A 16,748-nucleotide genomic window follows, 5' to 3' on the forward strand; every position below is an offset into this window, starting at 1 on the left:
TCTGGCCCATCAAGACTCACTCTCATTTCATCAGTCCATAAAACCTTAGAAAAATCAGTCTTATGATATTTCTTGGCCCAGTCTTGACGTTTTATCTTGTGTGTCTTGTTCAGTGGTGGTCGTTTTTCAGCCTTCCTTACCTTGGCCATGTCCCTGAGTATTGCACACCTTGTGCTTCTTGGCACTCCAGTGATGCTGCAGCTCTGAAATATGGCAGAACTGGTGGCCAATGGCATCTTGGCAGCTTCACGCTTGATTTTCCTCAGTTCATGGGCAGTTATTTTGCTCCTTGTTTTTTCAACACGCTTCTTGCGACCCTGTTGAGTATTTTGAATGAAATGCTTGATTGTTCGATGATCACGCCTCAAAAGCTTGGCAATTTTAAGAGTGCTGCATCCCTCTGCAAGACATCTCACTATTTTTGACTTTTCAGAGTCCGTCAAATCTCTCTTCTGACCTATTTTGCCAAAGGAATGGAAGTTGCCTAATAATTATGCACACCTGATATAGGGTGTTGATGTCATTAGACCACACCCCTTCTCATTACAGAGATGCACATCACCTGATATGCTTAATTGGTAGTAGGCTTTCAAGCCTGTACCGGTTGGAGTAGAACAACATGCATAAAGAGGATGATCTGATCAAAATACTCATTTGCTTAATAATTCTGCACACAGTGTACGTTTGAAACCCACTGACCGAAATGTTGAATGTTTGCTCCAAAAAAGTTTCTCATTGTCCAGCGTGTGGATGAAAGAATTAAATAAGGAATCATTCTAGATGTAGAAGCTTTGATTCCTCCTTCTGAATATCTGGAGGATGGACATGATGAGCAGGGGGGCTACCAGATTCAGAGCACCAGGGGGCCCCAGGCCCTGGATTCAAAGCATCAAACAGACAGAAGCAGAAAGGAGGCAGAGACGATGTTTTTATGTTGTTCTTTTTATTTTCACTCATCTTTCCATCCTGCTGCGTATTTGCAATGACATTTTGTCTCATATATGATGCAGAGTATGAAGGTGTCAGAAAAGGTGCAAACATCAGCAAACACAAAAAAAGGCTTCAGCCTCCGTGTTCCAGCATGGCGACAATCCTCCGTCAGCCACAGCGCCCCTGCAGGACCGCCATCTGACCACCGAGTCTTTCCTTCACCATCAGCACAGACGCTGCCTTCAGGTGACACATTTACCGCCAGCAAAACCAGTTTCCTCAGACCTAAAGGCAGCTTTAGAGCTGCTTCTAGGATCTGCCTGGACGAAGGATTTGAACCAGAAACCTGAACGAAGGATTTGAACTACAGCTTCTACGTGCAGCTGGTTCGCTGTGAAAGTGACCGACGTGGCTTTTAACTCATTTTATCTCATGAGGAGCTGACCAGGCCCTCCAGGTTTTTTTTTGATCACCTATATTTCCTGATTGAGTGGCAGCTTTTGTGAAAAGTAGTTTTTTCCCCCCTTTATTTTAGCAAAAGCTCAAAAATTGATTTAGAATATTATTGATAATATTAATCATAATAATATTCATTCATTAAACTTTAAATTCTGGTCTGAAGCTCTGGATTTACCGGTTTACGTTCCTGCCCTCACCTGCGGTGGAACCAGATCATGAAAAGCTAAAATGAGGTGTGGACTCTCCCTTAGCGACGGGGAGAGTAGCTCAGTCATCCAGAGCAGCCAGATGAGGAAGCTCGGGCTGGTCAGGACGCCTCCCTGGTGAGGTGTTCGGGACACGTCCCACCGGGAGGACGCCCTGGGGAAGACCCAGGACACGCTGGAGGGACTATCGGCTGGGATATCCTTGCTGTGAGCGACAAGTCGGCGTTTGCATCATGGCTGCCACGTGTTTCTAGCGTTCGGTTGGCACGTAGGCCGCCTGCGATGACGCGAGGTAACGTGTCACGTGCGCGAGCTGCAATATTGACTTGAACACTAGAGGCGCCCATGCGAACAACAGGAAGGTCTGAGGTGAACAAAAGGGCTTTTTGGTTCAGGGGCGGCATATTTCACCTCCGATGGCGACGAGAAACAGCAAAAGTAAACTGATCAATTCTTCTTTGTCCATTTTTAACACAAGATCTTTGTTTGTGGAAACAAAAACGTGACCGGCAGAGGCCGGACGCTGCCTCTAGTGGTGACCTTCGGCATCGAGCGTTTTGGCCCGTTTGCGTGCACAGCAAGTCCATCCCAGCGCCTGTATAGTGGTTGGCCTGGAAACGACCTTTGTGTTCATGAACAGAACTGTTGAGCAGATTTTAGACCAGATTACAAACATGGAAGCTGATCGTGCGTGTTTATCAGCTGATGTGGAGGAACGCTGTGATTCGTCAAAGATGCATCAGATTTCTGGTGGATGTGCAGAATCCATCCTGAATTTGCTTTAATAGTCGTTGTTGCAGCTTCGCAAACTCCCCAAGGGACTGATTTTTATATTTTAAATGGCCTTATCTTCTATTATTTTAACCTGCTGGTTCCATAAACATGTTTGGAAATGCGAGTCGGACTGTTGTCATCTTCCCCCAAACCAACCGGCTTCCAGCTAGTTGTGACATCATGATGATGTCATCACATGAAGGCAGCTCGAGAAGCAGCGGATGAGACAGAAAAGACTCGTGTCGAGATGTTTCCGTCAACTTGTTCTGGGAAAGGAAATGGTTAAACCGCGCCAGCGTTCCTGCTGGTCTCCACAATCCTCTTGGTCCGACAAAAAACACCAAACTGGAAGACTTTCTCAGAGGCAGAATGGTGGACTGTGATTGGTTCATTCGTTTCCCGCTATAAGCCCTTCAGGCAGTCCGTCCATTCATCTGTTTCTAAAAAACAAACACCTGGGCTCTGTGGCCCCGCCCACCGTGGCTCCGCCCCCTCTGTTTACATTTTTATAACTTTCCATGGAGGCGGCAGAAACAGCAGCGTGTTCATTAGCAGAGTGATTATTTTCCTTCATGCAATAAAAATGTAACATTGTGAAAACAAACAAGGCGTAAACATCAGATTGTTCTTGTTCCCGCAGCTTCCTGATGGCGGCCGATGGCACCACCGGGATTTCCAAAAAATCTTTTTAAACACATTAAACCCGTTTTATTTCCACTTCTTGCCTGGTCAAACATCACGTGGATGTGTTTTTAAAGAAGCATTGACGAGTCTGGAACTACTTGTCGGGATTGTTTGGTCTGATCCGATCAGATCCGTGTTTGATCCGGACCGATTTGTTCCAGCTCTTCTGCTGTGGGTGGAGGCAGCGACGGCGGCAGCCAACCAACGCCACGCTGACCACGTGTTTGGGAATCCCGGCCGGTAGCTCATGAGGTGGGTAAACGGAACAAGGTTGGGGAGGGCAGTGCGACTCGGTCTGAACGTCACGAGTTTGTCTTTCCAATAAGAAGCTGATTTCAGCAACAGAAGCGTCGGCAGCGCAGCTTGTCGGCTGTTTCCTGCTCCGATTCGTGGTTTTGTTGCCTCGTGAAGTTCAGACGATGTGGGACCTAAGTAGTGTCAGTTTTCAGGGCAGTGCTCTAGCCGAAGCAGGGCAGTGTTAAAACGTGCTACCAAACCGCCCCATCGGCCGACACCTGAACGCACCACGGCCGTGCATCTGCAGGCGGGAGAGAACAGAAAGAAGTGGCTCTGAAGAGAATCGGCTTCAAACACCTACAAACGCTGCCTGGGTTAGCGCTGCACATGTGGATAATCTGTTTCATAACTATTCTCTCCTCCTGCATGAACGTAAACCACGAGTCCATCGCGCTGCTTCCATCGGGGTTTTCGTTCTTACAGCTGATCTCATCTCATGAACAAGGATGTAAAATGACAAACAGAAACCAACACTTTCACTTCAAAAGATAACTCACATGAAAAAAGAATGAAAACATTTCCATTGATTTCATCCTTAAATTCTCCCCAAATCATCCACAATCAGCTGCTTACAATCAGAACCAATCACAAAGCTCCAGGGAGCTGATTGGGTATGACATCATCATGAGTACAATATATATATATATATATATATACCTTTGGTCAGGTCTGAATAGAAGCCCCACCCCTTTTAATATGACTGGCTGATAATCTGAAGGGGGTGTGGTTTACGTTAGATATCTGCCTCTACAGAATGTGTTTTAACCCACAAAAAATGGACCAATCAGAGCTCAGCATGTCCAACGGCATCAAAACAACAAAGATTTGTGTTTCAAGAGGAGCCAGTCAGAAGCAGCTGGTTGCATGCACGTCCATCGTATCCGCTATCATATTATTATCATGTCATCAGGTCACAGGGAGCTGAACATGCCTGGGCGGGTCCTGTTCAGACCGGATCACAGTTACACAACTCTGCTGTTAGTGTCCCCATAAATCATTTAAATTCCCCGAACGTCTGCGGGGGCGTCGCTTTGCTTTTGGACAATGAATGAATCATGCAACATCTTTGCGAGCAATGTCTGAACAGGGTGAAACACAAAGGTCTGACCCTGAACGCAGCACGAAGCCGCTCCCGGTCTGGATCACAGCGACGGTTCAGCTCCTGCAGAGGTCTCGTTCCTGCTCTGCAGCTTCCACATCAGCAGCTTCATTTCTATGAAAACCACATTATGTCAAAGCCGTTTCCATCTAGAAATAAAACCTAAATAACAACCTGCAGACTAATGAATGCACGAGGAAAACTGTTCTGCCGTCCAACCACCATCTCTGTGTCTGTCGGAGATGTCTGATTGTAAGAATAATTTGAACTAAATTCACATGAAGAGAACCTCAACAGCTGATGGGTGTCTGAATTATTTGTGATTAATGTTTCATGTGAAAAAGATCCACCAACCAGGACCCTGTGCTGCAGCATCTCCGCCCTTCGCCAGGTTTTATCTGTCGCCTCTTCTGCACCACTGTACATTTCTTATTTCGTTTTGCACTCCAGTTCGTGTTTGTTAACTCTTCTACTTTAACCTAACACATCTGTAATGTCGTCTGCTATACGGACTACGCCCTCTAGTGGTAAATGTAGGGAAATGCATTTTTCTTTTTCCATTTCTTGGATTCTTTTTTTCATATTCAGATATGATATTGTCATATTTACACACCAATTCTGAAACTTTCATCTGATGGATGTATAGATTCATAGTTTTTATTCTAAATATTAGAAAAAGAATTTCTTGTTTTTAGAAAAAAACAACTTAATTCCGAACATTCAAACTAAAAATATTAAATTTTGTATTAAAAGGAAACTACCTCCTTTTTAATAAATTATTAAACCTTCTTTATGAAGATTTGTTCACTTCTGTTTTAGTTCCACAGTATCGATGTTTTTTTAATGTTAGAAAACTGCAATTCCTCTATCAGCCACTAGATGCTGCTCCAACAGATTTCTCTCCAGAAATACTGAAGCTTGTTACATCCTCCACGAGAACAGAGAACCTTTGTCAAGGTTGCAAGAAAAAGGAGAAAGTTAGTTTTGGTTAGTTTTGGTTTGGTTCTGGTTAATTCGTACTTCACGAGAAACGTCATCCGTGGCGTCTCCATCTGCCCCGTGTTGTATTGATTTCCGTATTTTCTCACCACTTCCATCAGCTGTTCATTAAACTATCCATCCAACCATGTTGAATTTTGACATTTTACACGGAAAATACATTGTGTTAAAGGCCCAAATTTAAAATGAATTTTCTCCTTATTCTTCTTAGGTCAGACTTTAAAGGGTTAAATCCAACTCCCCATCGCTCACTTTCACTTTCTCCCACCAGACTTACTGTCTTCTGCAACTCTTCCCCCCTCCTTTATTCACATAATGGTACAGTCCTAGTCTTTCCTCACTTGTAATTGGCTGGATGGTGTGCACACCAAAATAAAGCCCCGCCCCTAATGAAGATTCAGTTCCCTGATGGGAGTCGTTGACTACAGAGTTGGATCTTAGGGTCGGCTCGTTCCCCGACCTTCTGGGAACAAAAGCTTTGTTTTTTGGAAAAGACCATTTTGGGAGGATTTTCATGGAACTGAAGTGCAGAGGAAAACGAAGCTGAAGCTAAAGCCCGCTGGACGTTTTGAAGCATGCATGGAGTTTATGTGATTTGTAGTAAACAGACCGTCAGAAACCAGCAGGTGGCGCTGATCCTCATCAACCAGGTAACCTGACCGACCCACTCCAACATAACCAGGCCGGCTGTGACAAAACTGGACATTTTAATCGGCAGTGTCTACGACAAACTCACAATATGTCCCTAACTCGTAAAAACAGAAGAAGAATCAAACAAGTGGCAGCTGAAGAGGAATCGCTTCCCTCTGATTGGACGGACAACACAGATAAGAAGAAGTAGAAGAAGAAGCACAGCGTGTGAAAAGTGCGAAAGTTTCAGCATTCATTAAAAAATGAAAGGAAGTGAAGTTTCTACATGGCTTAAAGCTTCGGAGTTCTCGGCGCTCGCCCGACTCATTTTGTCGTTGCTGCGACAAAAATGATGATGATTGCGATGTGATGATGAGGAGCAGGTGTGCTAGCCTCCCGGCACCATTTCAGCAGGGATTTTTTTTTTTTTCTTTTTTTGCATAAAATCATCATCATCATCAACGTCCTGATTTTTTTCATTTCCAAACAAACCCCTCCCTCATTGATTAAAATATTTCACACGAGCAGCAGATTTTCCCCATTTTTTAGCTTCTTTTTTTTCATTGTCGTCATCGTGGCGGTTGTTGTTGTTGGTGTGGTTGTTGTTGCTGAACAGTGTTAAAATGGGAGTTCTCCTCCTCTTCCTCCTCCTACAGGGGGCGCTGCAGGCTACGAGGCCTCCCGCTCTGTGGAGGAATCCAGCTGCCGCGGTTCCCGGTTCAGGCTCCTCGCGCGCTCCCCGCTGTTCAACGTCGGGCTCCGTGACGACTTCAGCAGCTTCTCCTCGAGCTCGTGCAGCGACGGCTCCTTATACATACAGACTGTCGGGGATAAAAAAGAGACATCATTAACTTTTTATTTACTTTATTAACTGCAGCAAAAGCCGCATGTTTCAGGCTTCAGATGTTGTGTCGCTTTGCTAACGTTGACATTATCAATTCCAGCAAATAATAAAAACTGGTCAGTATCCTCACTGTGACACATTGTGATGCCTTCGTTCTTCAGTACAGTCGGTGACTAACTGTATATTCCTGTGGAAACGTACAAAGTTCTGTCAACAAGGTTAGCACAGTTTTGACTATGCCTCCATTGCCTTGGAAACTACGAAGTTAATGGTGCAAAATCTGTTGCTGGTACCTAAAAAGATGGTTATTCTTTCTGCACATAAACCGTACAGCTGAAATCTTTAACATTTACAAAATGTTGTGTTTGTGTTAGTAAACCAGGAGGCCAACAACAGGATTACAGATTCCAGCAAATTTCCCCCCAAAAAGTTTTGTTTTGTTTTATGACACCTCATTCTTCAGTTCAGTTGGTTACTAACTGTATATATATATATATATATATATATATATAAAACAGAGAAATAATGGATGTATTGGGCTTGGGCTGTGCATACATTAATTGCATTAAAATATAAACGTAATTAATTAAATAATCTAGTTACAGCCATTAACGCGTTATTTTTGATGCGTTAACTGCGTGTGTGTATATATATTTAGCAAAACCACCAAAAAAAAGGAAAAAAAAAAACAGGAACAGGAACATGTGAAGGAAATGTCCACTATGCAAGGAGGGTTCCACCACAAATCCAGTGTCCACAGGTTATACATTAAGCACAAAGACCACATAACCTTCTCCTGGACGTGCATAACAGTCCAACCAACAATATTTCCTATAACACCTGCTTCACACAGTTTGAAGTAGGAGTCCTCCTCTAGACCTCCACCTCCCTCTTTGTGCTTAGTGTAGAGCCTCAGGACACTGGATTTGGGGTGGAACCCTCCATGCATGGCGAACAGCTTCCGTGTTTTAACATCTGTGGTCTGAACTTCCTCCTTTGGCCAGCTTATTATCCCAGCAGGGTATCTGATCACTGGCAGGGCATCGCTGATAACTGCCCGGATCTTGTTCTTGCCATTGAGCTGACTTCTCAGGATTTGCCTTAATTGCTGCAGATATGTGGCTGTGCCAGTTTTCCTTGTGGCTTTTTCGTGGTTGCCATTTGCTTGTGGTATGTCAGGGTACTTGTAGATCTCCTCAACATCTGTTATTCTTCCCTCTGGGAGTGCAATGCCCTCTGTATGGACTTCCTCCTCTCTCTTTGTTACCATTCGGCCACATTTCTCCAGTCCGAATGACATTCCTTTCCCCTACTCCTAGCGTACAGCTGGATGTCCTCCATGTAGAGGAGGGGACTGATGGTGGCCCCATTCCTGAGTCGGTAGCCATAGCCATAGTCTTATTGATCAATTGGCTGAGGATGTTCAGGTCTATGCAGAGCAGCAGCAGGGACAGAGCATCTCCTTGATATTTGTAAAAGATATTGCCCGACAAGGTGTCCATTATCATAAATGAATGAAGGACGCAGAGGCGTGAACCATCCATTGCTTGCTTCCGCAAAGTCCATTAATTTATGATAATGGACACCTCGAAGGGTATAATCCTGCTTATACCACGGTCACTTACGAAAGAAATAAATATTAAATCTATTATTACATTAATGTTGTTTTTCACCGTTAAAATCCTAAGTTATTCACAAGAAGGGGCTGAGTGGACTATTTTGTTGTGACGCGTTGCCAAGGTAACCGGTTCTGACTCAGAACCTGCAGCTCGGTCGGTCAGCTGTTGTATTAGACCTGATCAATGGAGGGAAGGGGGATGATTGGTTAACGTTAAGTTAAATGATGCCACATTTTGTTTCAAACAGTCAAAGTCCACAGATCGTTTCCTACATAGTTTTAATTGCAAGAAATATTATCCACCATTCACTCTGATCATTAAATGTACATCAAGCAATTAAGTTTATCTTAAATCATTTTTATAATGTTATCCACCAAGACAGAAAGACAGACGACGACTTATTTAAAATTAAATGTAACATTGCCGTTGACCGTGACATCTCATAAAGATACTGGCATGTCCATACTGGCGTTTGAAGGACGTATGTGGACCCTGACCGCTGCTGGTTTAACGTATGTGGACTCTGACCGCTGCTGGTTTAACGTATGTGGACTCTGACCGCTGCTGGTTTAACGTTTGTGGACTCTGACCACTGCTGGTTTAACGTCTGTGGACTCTGACCGCTGCTGGTTTAACGTTTGTGGACTCTGACCGCTGCTGGTTTAACGTCTGTGGACTCTGACCGCTGCTGGTTTAACGTTTGTGGACTCTGACCGCTGCTGGTTTAACGTCTGTGGACTCTGACCGCTGCTGGTTTAACGTCTGTGGACTCTGACCTCTGCTGGTTTAACGTCTGTGGACTCTGACCGCTGCTGGTTTAACGTTTGTGGACCCTGACCGCTGCTGGTTTAACGTATGTGGACTCTGACCGATGCTGGTTTAACGTCTGTGGACTCTGACCGCTGCTGGTTTAACGTTTGTGGACCCTGACCGCTGCTGGTTTAACGTATGTGGACCCTGACCGCTGCTGGTTTAATGTTTGTGGACCCTGACCGCTGCTGGTTTAACGTTTGTGGACCCTGACCGCTGCTGGTTTAACGTTTGTGGACTCCGACCGCTGCTGGTTTAACGTCTGTGGACTCTGACCGCTGCTGGTTTAACGTTTGTGGACTCCGACCGCTGCTGGTTTAACGTCTGTGGACTCTGACCGCTGCTGGTTTAACGTATGTGGACTCTGACCGCCGCTGGTTTAACGTCTGTGGACTCTGACCGCTGCTGGTTTAACGTTTGTGGACTCCGACCGCTGCTGGTTTAACGTCTGTGGACTCCGACCGCTGCTGGTTTAACGTCTGTGGACTCTGACCGCTGCTGGTTTAACGTATGTGGACTCTGACCGATGCTGGTTTAACGTCTGTGGACTCTGACCGCTGCTGGTTTAACGTTTGTGGACCCTGACCGCTGCTGGTTTAACGTATGTGGACCCTGACCGCTGCTGGTTTAATGTTTGTGGACCCTGACCGCTGCTGGTTTAACGTTTGTGGACCCTGACCGCTGCTGGTTTAACGTCTGTGGACTCTGACCGCTGCTGGTTTAACCATCTGGCGTGTCCCCAGCCTGGCGTCTGAGTTTCTGTTGCCAAGGTTACCAAATAACGTTTAGTCAGCGCAATAATTTACAGCTATAAGGCTATTTGACCAGAACGTCTTTTATAGGTGTCCATTATCACTTTTTAATGGACACCCTACAGCCAGTCAGAATCAAGTATTCACCCAGACCATGGTATAAACCACTTTTAATGGAGACTTGTGCAAATGGCTCAAAGTTGGTCTCCAGGGTGGTCTGCCACCGCCTCATTGAGTCTGCAATGAAGGCTCTTAGAGTGTTGTTGATCTTGTACAGCTTCAGGCATTCCAGGATCATGTATGTGGTATTGAGTCATTGGCTTTCTGATAATCAGTCCAGGCAGTAACAGGTTGGTCTGTCTGGTTGTCCAGTTTCGGGTGACAGTTCTATCAACCAGCAGCTGGTGTTTGGCTCCTCTAGTACCTTTACCAAAGCCTTTCTGAGTCTCTGTCATGTATTGATCATGTGCCCACTTATCTTAGCCATTATGATGCCCGACAGGAGCTTCCATGTTGTGGAGAGACAGGTTATCAGCTGATAGTTGGATAGGACTGCTCCCTTCAGGGGATCATCCAGTATCAGGACTGTCCATCCCTTGGTCAGCTATTCAGGGTGGGTCCCATGATCCCTCAGCTGTTGGTTCATTTGGTCTGTTAGACGCTCATGGAGTGAAGTTAGCATCTTTAACCAGAAGGCATGGATCATGTCCGGGTCAGGTGCTGACCAGTTCTTCGTACCTGAGAGTCTTTAATGGATGTCTGCCACCGTGATAGTTACTAGACTTGGTTCAGGGAGGGAGCTGTGGTCCACCTTTAGTTTATTTAACCCCTGTGCTTCACTGTGATGCCTCCTTCTCCCATCTGTTCTCCAGTATTGCTCAGTCTCCAGCCTTGGTGGGTTAGCATGTGGTATTACCCTGACGCATTTAGCTGTTATGCTGCAAACAAGTGGAACAAACTGCCAGTGGAGATTAAACTTTCACCAAATGTCAACATTTTTATATCCAGGTTAAAAACATTTCTTTTCTCATGCACCTATGCATGAATTCTTCACGGTGACTCTTTATCTCAGCTTGCTTTTAATCATTTTAATCTAATTTATTATTTTATTGTGATTCTTGCTATGTGTTGCTGTGTTTTACTATTTCTTAATATCTGTAATGCATTTGTTTTGTGTAAAGCACTTTGAATGGTCCTGTACGTGAAATGTGCTGTACATATAAACTGCCTGCCTGCCAGTTTCCTGGCCTCTTCTCTTGTGTATTTCTTCTCCTTCTTTCTCCTTGTGTGTACATTACATATACTGTATATAGGGTATATAACTCATATACATTACATATACATGTAAAAAATCCTATTAACAAGGTTAACAAGTATGCGTTAGCACAGTCTAAGATCAACAATCAACATATTAATGGTGGAAAATCTGTTACTGCAAGCTGAAAAAGCTCATTATTCTTTCCACATATATACCGCACAGCTGAACGTCTGGAGGTTGGAGGTTTTCCCAATCAGGAGGCTGACGAATACATTACCGATTCCAGGAAATCCCCCCAAAATAGTGTTGCTTTCTGTACTGTGATCCCTACATTCTTCACTACAGATGGTCACTAAATGCATATTTATATGTAAACATCTGAAGTCCTGCCATGGAAACAAATGAATTTACAGCCCACAGTCTGACATTAAGGGCCAAAAGCTCATGTTACCCTGTTTGCACATCTTCATCCTGGAAGGTTTTTTTTCTAAAAGTATATTTCAAGGGTCAGAAAAGGGTTCTTTTATTTGGACGTACAATGAAGAAAAGTCCGGGTTTGTCAAAATTCCCGTGGTCTTGATGGACTGAAATCAGTGCTGGATCAGCTGTATAAACAGGAAACAGTGAGAAACACTTCTTCTATCAGGAGAAGCTTTAACCTTCAGGACCACTGATCTGCTCCATCAGCGCATATCAGTCATGCCTCTGAATGTACTCATCACAATCTGCAGCTAACTCACTGGACAGGAGCACTTCCAGCAGATGAACTGACCAGAGACAGCAGATATCTCCAGAAACCACATCAGATGAACAGGTCTGTCATTTATATCAAGCCCTACATGTTAATTTTGCAAGAAACATACATAACACAGATTATTAGTGGGGCGGCTGTAGCTCAGGAGGGAGAGCAGTCGTCATCCAACTGGACGGTAGGCGGATTGACGGTAGGCTTTCTCTGACTACATGTCGAAGTGTCCTTGGGCAAGACACTTAACCCCACGATGCCTCCCGATGTGCCTATCGGGGTGTGAATGTGTGTGTGAATGGGTGAATGTGATATGTAGTGTAAAGTGCTTTGAGTGGTCGAACTGACTGGAAAAGCGCTGTATAAGTACAAGTCCATTAACCATTATAGCTGTGCAAAGGTCTGTCACACTGAAGAAAGTCAAATAAAAAATAAACTCATACATGATAAACAATTTATAAATGAACCATTCTTACTCTGCTAACAAACTGGATTTCCATTACTAAAAATATCAGAAAGGTTTAGAAGGAAGTAATAAGGTGTTGGGTACAGGAAGATGAGCAGGAAGAAGAGGAAGGTGATAGTCTGGGATGATTTAATTAAAGATGGGGGAGGAGTGAGGGGTGGAGGAAGAGCAGCTGAAAGCAGAGACGGAGCCTCATGTTTCCTGATAAACCTCCATCTGTGATATTAGAGCTTCACCTTGTCCTCAGAGGAAGTTCCTGCAGGTCGACCAGCTCACCTCTCAGCTCCTAAAAATCTTGCATGAAGTCCGACGACCGAGTCAACCAGACAACCTCGCTGCTGCCTCAGGAGTTTAGCCTAAAGCCCTGTTTCCACCGACGGGGCAGGACACTTTTTCATTTTCACACGTGAAAACTGGGAAGGGTACCCTAATATCCCACCCACCTCGCCCTACTTTGTTGTTACCCTTCCATTGGGGGACCAATCTAACCGACCTGAAAGGGCGGAGCTTGACATGCTGCAATCTGTTGATTGGCTGAGAAAAAAAGCCGCTTCCTGTGCGACCTGGTATAAAAAACAAAGCAGGAACGGCTCCTTGTTCAGAGCAACTTTTCTTTTTGGTGATTAAATCTCGGTTGGCAGATGACCTCCATCCTCCTCCGTAGTTTCTGAGTCGTGTTCTGGTTCTACGCTAAGGAAGGCGCTGCGCTGCGATGGCGTCATGCTGCTATGGCGTCATGCTGCTATGTAGCTGAGGCATCAATCGCTATCTGACTGATGCTTCGCCTCTCGAGTGAGGTTCCGGTTGCTGTGGAAACGCAGCCAGATTACAGTTTACAAACCATAATTGCACCCTAACTGACCCGACCCGACCTGTTCCGACCTGAACCGTCCCGACTTGTTTCATCCTAAACCGTCCCGACTTGTTTCGTCCTTCAAGTTCAAGTTTATTTATATAGCACATTTTCTGCAACAGCAGTTGCCCAAAGTGCTGAACGATAGAACAAAAAACACTCCACAGTTGAAAAAAAAACACTACACAATAAAACAATAAAAACCAATGAAAATAAAAACAGAAATAAATATTGATAAAAAAAAATAAAACCAATAAAATAATAAAAACAACAAAACTAGAATTAAAAACTAGAATAAAACTAAAATAAAATAAAATCTGCGAATGTCAAGCTCAGTTTTGTTCAAATGCCAGCCTAAAGACGGAGGTTTTGAGTAAAGACTTAAAACCAACGACAGACTGAGGAGCTCTAATGTGGAGGGGAAGCTGTTCCACAGCTTAGGAGCAGCAACAGAGAAGCTCTGTCGCCCCTCGAATTGAGTCTAGCATATGGGACCTTCAGTAGGAGCTGACTCGTCCCGACCTGACCCGACCCGTCCCGACCTGTTCCGTCCTGACCTGACCCGACCCGTCCCGACCTGTTCCGTCATGACCCGTCCCAACCCGTCCTGACCTGACCTGTCCTGACCTGTTCCGTCCTGACCCGTCCCGACTCGTCCTGACCCGTCCCGACCTGACCCAACCTGTCCTGACCTATCTTGTCCCGACCCGTCCCATTGGTAGAAACGAGGCTTAAAACTCTGGAAGTTCTTTAGTCTGCGTTTTGGTTTCTAAATAAGGTTTATTCTGTTTGGACTGAGGAGCACCAATCAGGACTAAATCTTATTAAATAAATTTTTTTGCTATTGTAGCTGCAACACCTTAAACCAAAACTGTCAGAAGTGAAGAATCTGAATATTAACCCTTAAACCTCCAGCAGGTCCCGAGGTCCATCTCCTCCACCACCAGGAGCAGTGGTGTGTAGCTCTGTCGGGTAAACTGTGATGGATAGCTACCCTTTAGATGATCTACAGAAGTTTTCCAGGCATTTCTATCCCGTCCAGGAGGTTTACAATCCAGCCACTAAATGTAGTTTTATTCAGAGACCCTATACCAGGGGTGCCCTGCAGGTTTAGACGTCTCCCTGATCCAACTCACCTGATTCAAATTTAATGGCTCTCCTGAACCGCTTGTTGACAAGTTCAACCCAAGCATGTTGACCCATAAATCTGATTCAGGCTGATTCAGGTGCGCTGCAGCAGGAGAGAGCCAAACCTTGCAGGGCAGCAATCCTCAAGGACAGACTTTGGACACCCTGCTCTATCTAGTAAATCTGCAATGATCACATTTCATCATAAAAACATCACCATCACTACTATGTTGCTAACAGTCCTCTATTTTAACCCAGAAGCAACTTCCTGTCAGACTTTCCACCAATCAGAGAGCTTAGATTGACGGTAACGTCCAATCAGGAGCAGCCAAAGATCAACCAGTGAGCAGAAAGTTCTATGTGTGTGTGAGAAGAAGAAAAATAATGCTCCTCTATGGCTGGAATAAAGCCAAGAAGACGTTTCTGATGCACGGTGGCGCCACAAAGCAGCTGAGCTGGAGTTGGTTTAGTGAGGATAGCAGGTAAATAGTAGCAGGAATAACTGGAAATGAGGAAAAAGTGGAAACATGGAAATAGTTTGTTGTTTTTGGCTGGCATACTGTATCTATTGATACATTAATTTCACATCATTTTAGCCTCATAAGCTGACAACTGAGTCCGTCCTGAAAAAAGAAGTCTGGATGTTGACTGGAATTAAGAATTCAACTTCTAAATGTATAGGTGAATATTCAATCTTCTAACTCTGGAGTTAACAGCAGAAAAGATGATTGGAGGTGGAACTGTTTCATACAAGTGTAGATGCACCATAACACTTCCCTGAGGAACTCCTTTGGTGAACCTCTCAAACTGGAGATGCTCCTCCTCCCCGCCTCACCTCTCTGAGATGAAACCTGGAACATCAGCTGTCCAGGGTCATGCTAGTCTCACCTTCGATGGGTCTGGGTACGAAGTGTGAGCAGGGTTTGGTTTTCTTCACTCGGTTCCCCTTCATGATGATTCCTTCCTTGTTGAGACCCAGGAACCAGGCCCGGCCCGACTCGTGCTGCCGGTACAGCGTGGATGAGTAGATGACGTAGTAGTTCTCGAAGACCGACTCCTTAAATTTGCACTCGGGTGTGAACACATCCTGATGCAGACACACAGACAGAAAACATCTATGGTTGTCTCACGTTTTTATTACTTCACCATTACAAACTAATCTCTGAGCTCCCTTTCATTTAAAAGAACAGCGCAGCGGCTTTAAACTTTAAACGTTGAAACATGGTTTCTATCTGGTGTCATCTCTGAGCTGATGACATACGACTGTTCAAGCTTAACCATCAAACAGAGGCTATGTAACAACCACTTACAGCTAAATATGGACAAAACATAAGTTCTATCCCTGACATACAGGGACACCTCTGTGAATTAGGCTCGTGTCCAGCCAACCTTCAGAAACTTTGATGTTATCTCTGATTTGGCCATGTCTCTAGAGCACCCCTCAAAAGAATTCACAAGGAACTGCTTCTTTCATGTGAGAAATATGTCAAACTATGTAGTCCTCTCTCTAAAACGTCATTGGTTTAGACTAACACAGGAGCTCAGCTGTCTTCAGGCAGTTACTGAACTCTGCTACTCAGCTTTTAAACAACACAAGTCGTAAGATAACCTGTCGGGCCTCTCCGGACTGGCTCCCACTGTGTTTTACATTCATTTAAAAACTGCAGTTCTCGCATTTGGAGCCCCGGAGCTTTGGAGCTTTGGTCAAGCCCCGGCATACATTGTTGATCTCCGAGAAATCCACGCGCCTTCTCACAGTCTGAGGTCAGCTGGTCAAAGACTGCTGGCGGTTCCAGGAACCACTTTAAGTCTGGAGGGGGCGGGGCTTTAAAGCTGTGGCCCCAGACTGTGGGACGCTTTGCTGGTGTCTTGATTCTGTTGTAACCTGTAAAAACCAGCTAAAGAGCCTTTAATTCATGCAGATGAGAGCTTTTTATGCTAAAATCTCTTTGTTCTTATCTCCTGTGTTTCGTGTGTTTATGTGAAGCATTTTGTGGCTTTTAAACCTGTGAAATGTGCTATATAAATAAAATTTACTTACTTTCTTGAATCTTAGTTAGTTCTGCTTTTGACACAGCTGATCTCAACATCCTACCACACAGACTGAGGCACTGAGTTGGTTTAGAAAAAGAAAAATTTGTGTTGCAATCAGCAGCAACAGAGAAAAACCTCAGCAGGAAAAGTCAGTAAATCAG

The 16,748-nt window shown here is 44.6% G+C and overlaps 1 protein-coding gene across 5 annotated transcripts in view; it reads right to left on the reverse strand.

Moving 5' to 3' along the window:
* Positions 1-5,273: 5,273 nt before the first annotated feature.
* The window catches only part of LOC121646309 (fibroblast growth factor 12-like), a 76,849-nt gene continuing 65,374 nt past the window's right edge, over positions 5,274-16,748 (reverse strand). For all 5 annotated transcript variants that reach the window (XM_041995229.1, XM_041995231.1, XM_041995228.1 and 2 more), the window contains exons 4-5: positions 15,442-15,640; positions 5,274-6,899 (exon numbers count right to left, since the gene is read on the reverse strand). In XM_041995229.1, the coding sequence (XP_041851163.1) occupies positions 6,748-6,899; positions 15,442-15,640 (351 nt within the window). In that variant the 3' untranslated portion in view covers positions 5,274-6,747. The remainder of the gene's footprint in view (positions 6,900-15,441; positions 15,641-16,748) is intronic.

This window comes from Melanotaenia boesemani, chromosome 9 (assembly GCF_017639745.1).
Source record: "Melanotaenia boesemani isolate fMelBoe1 chromosome 9, fMelBoe1.pri, whole genome shotgun sequence".
Taxonomy (NCBI): domain Eukaryota; kingdom Metazoa; phylum Chordata; class Actinopteri; order Atheriniformes; family Melanotaeniidae; genus Melanotaenia; species Melanotaenia boesemani.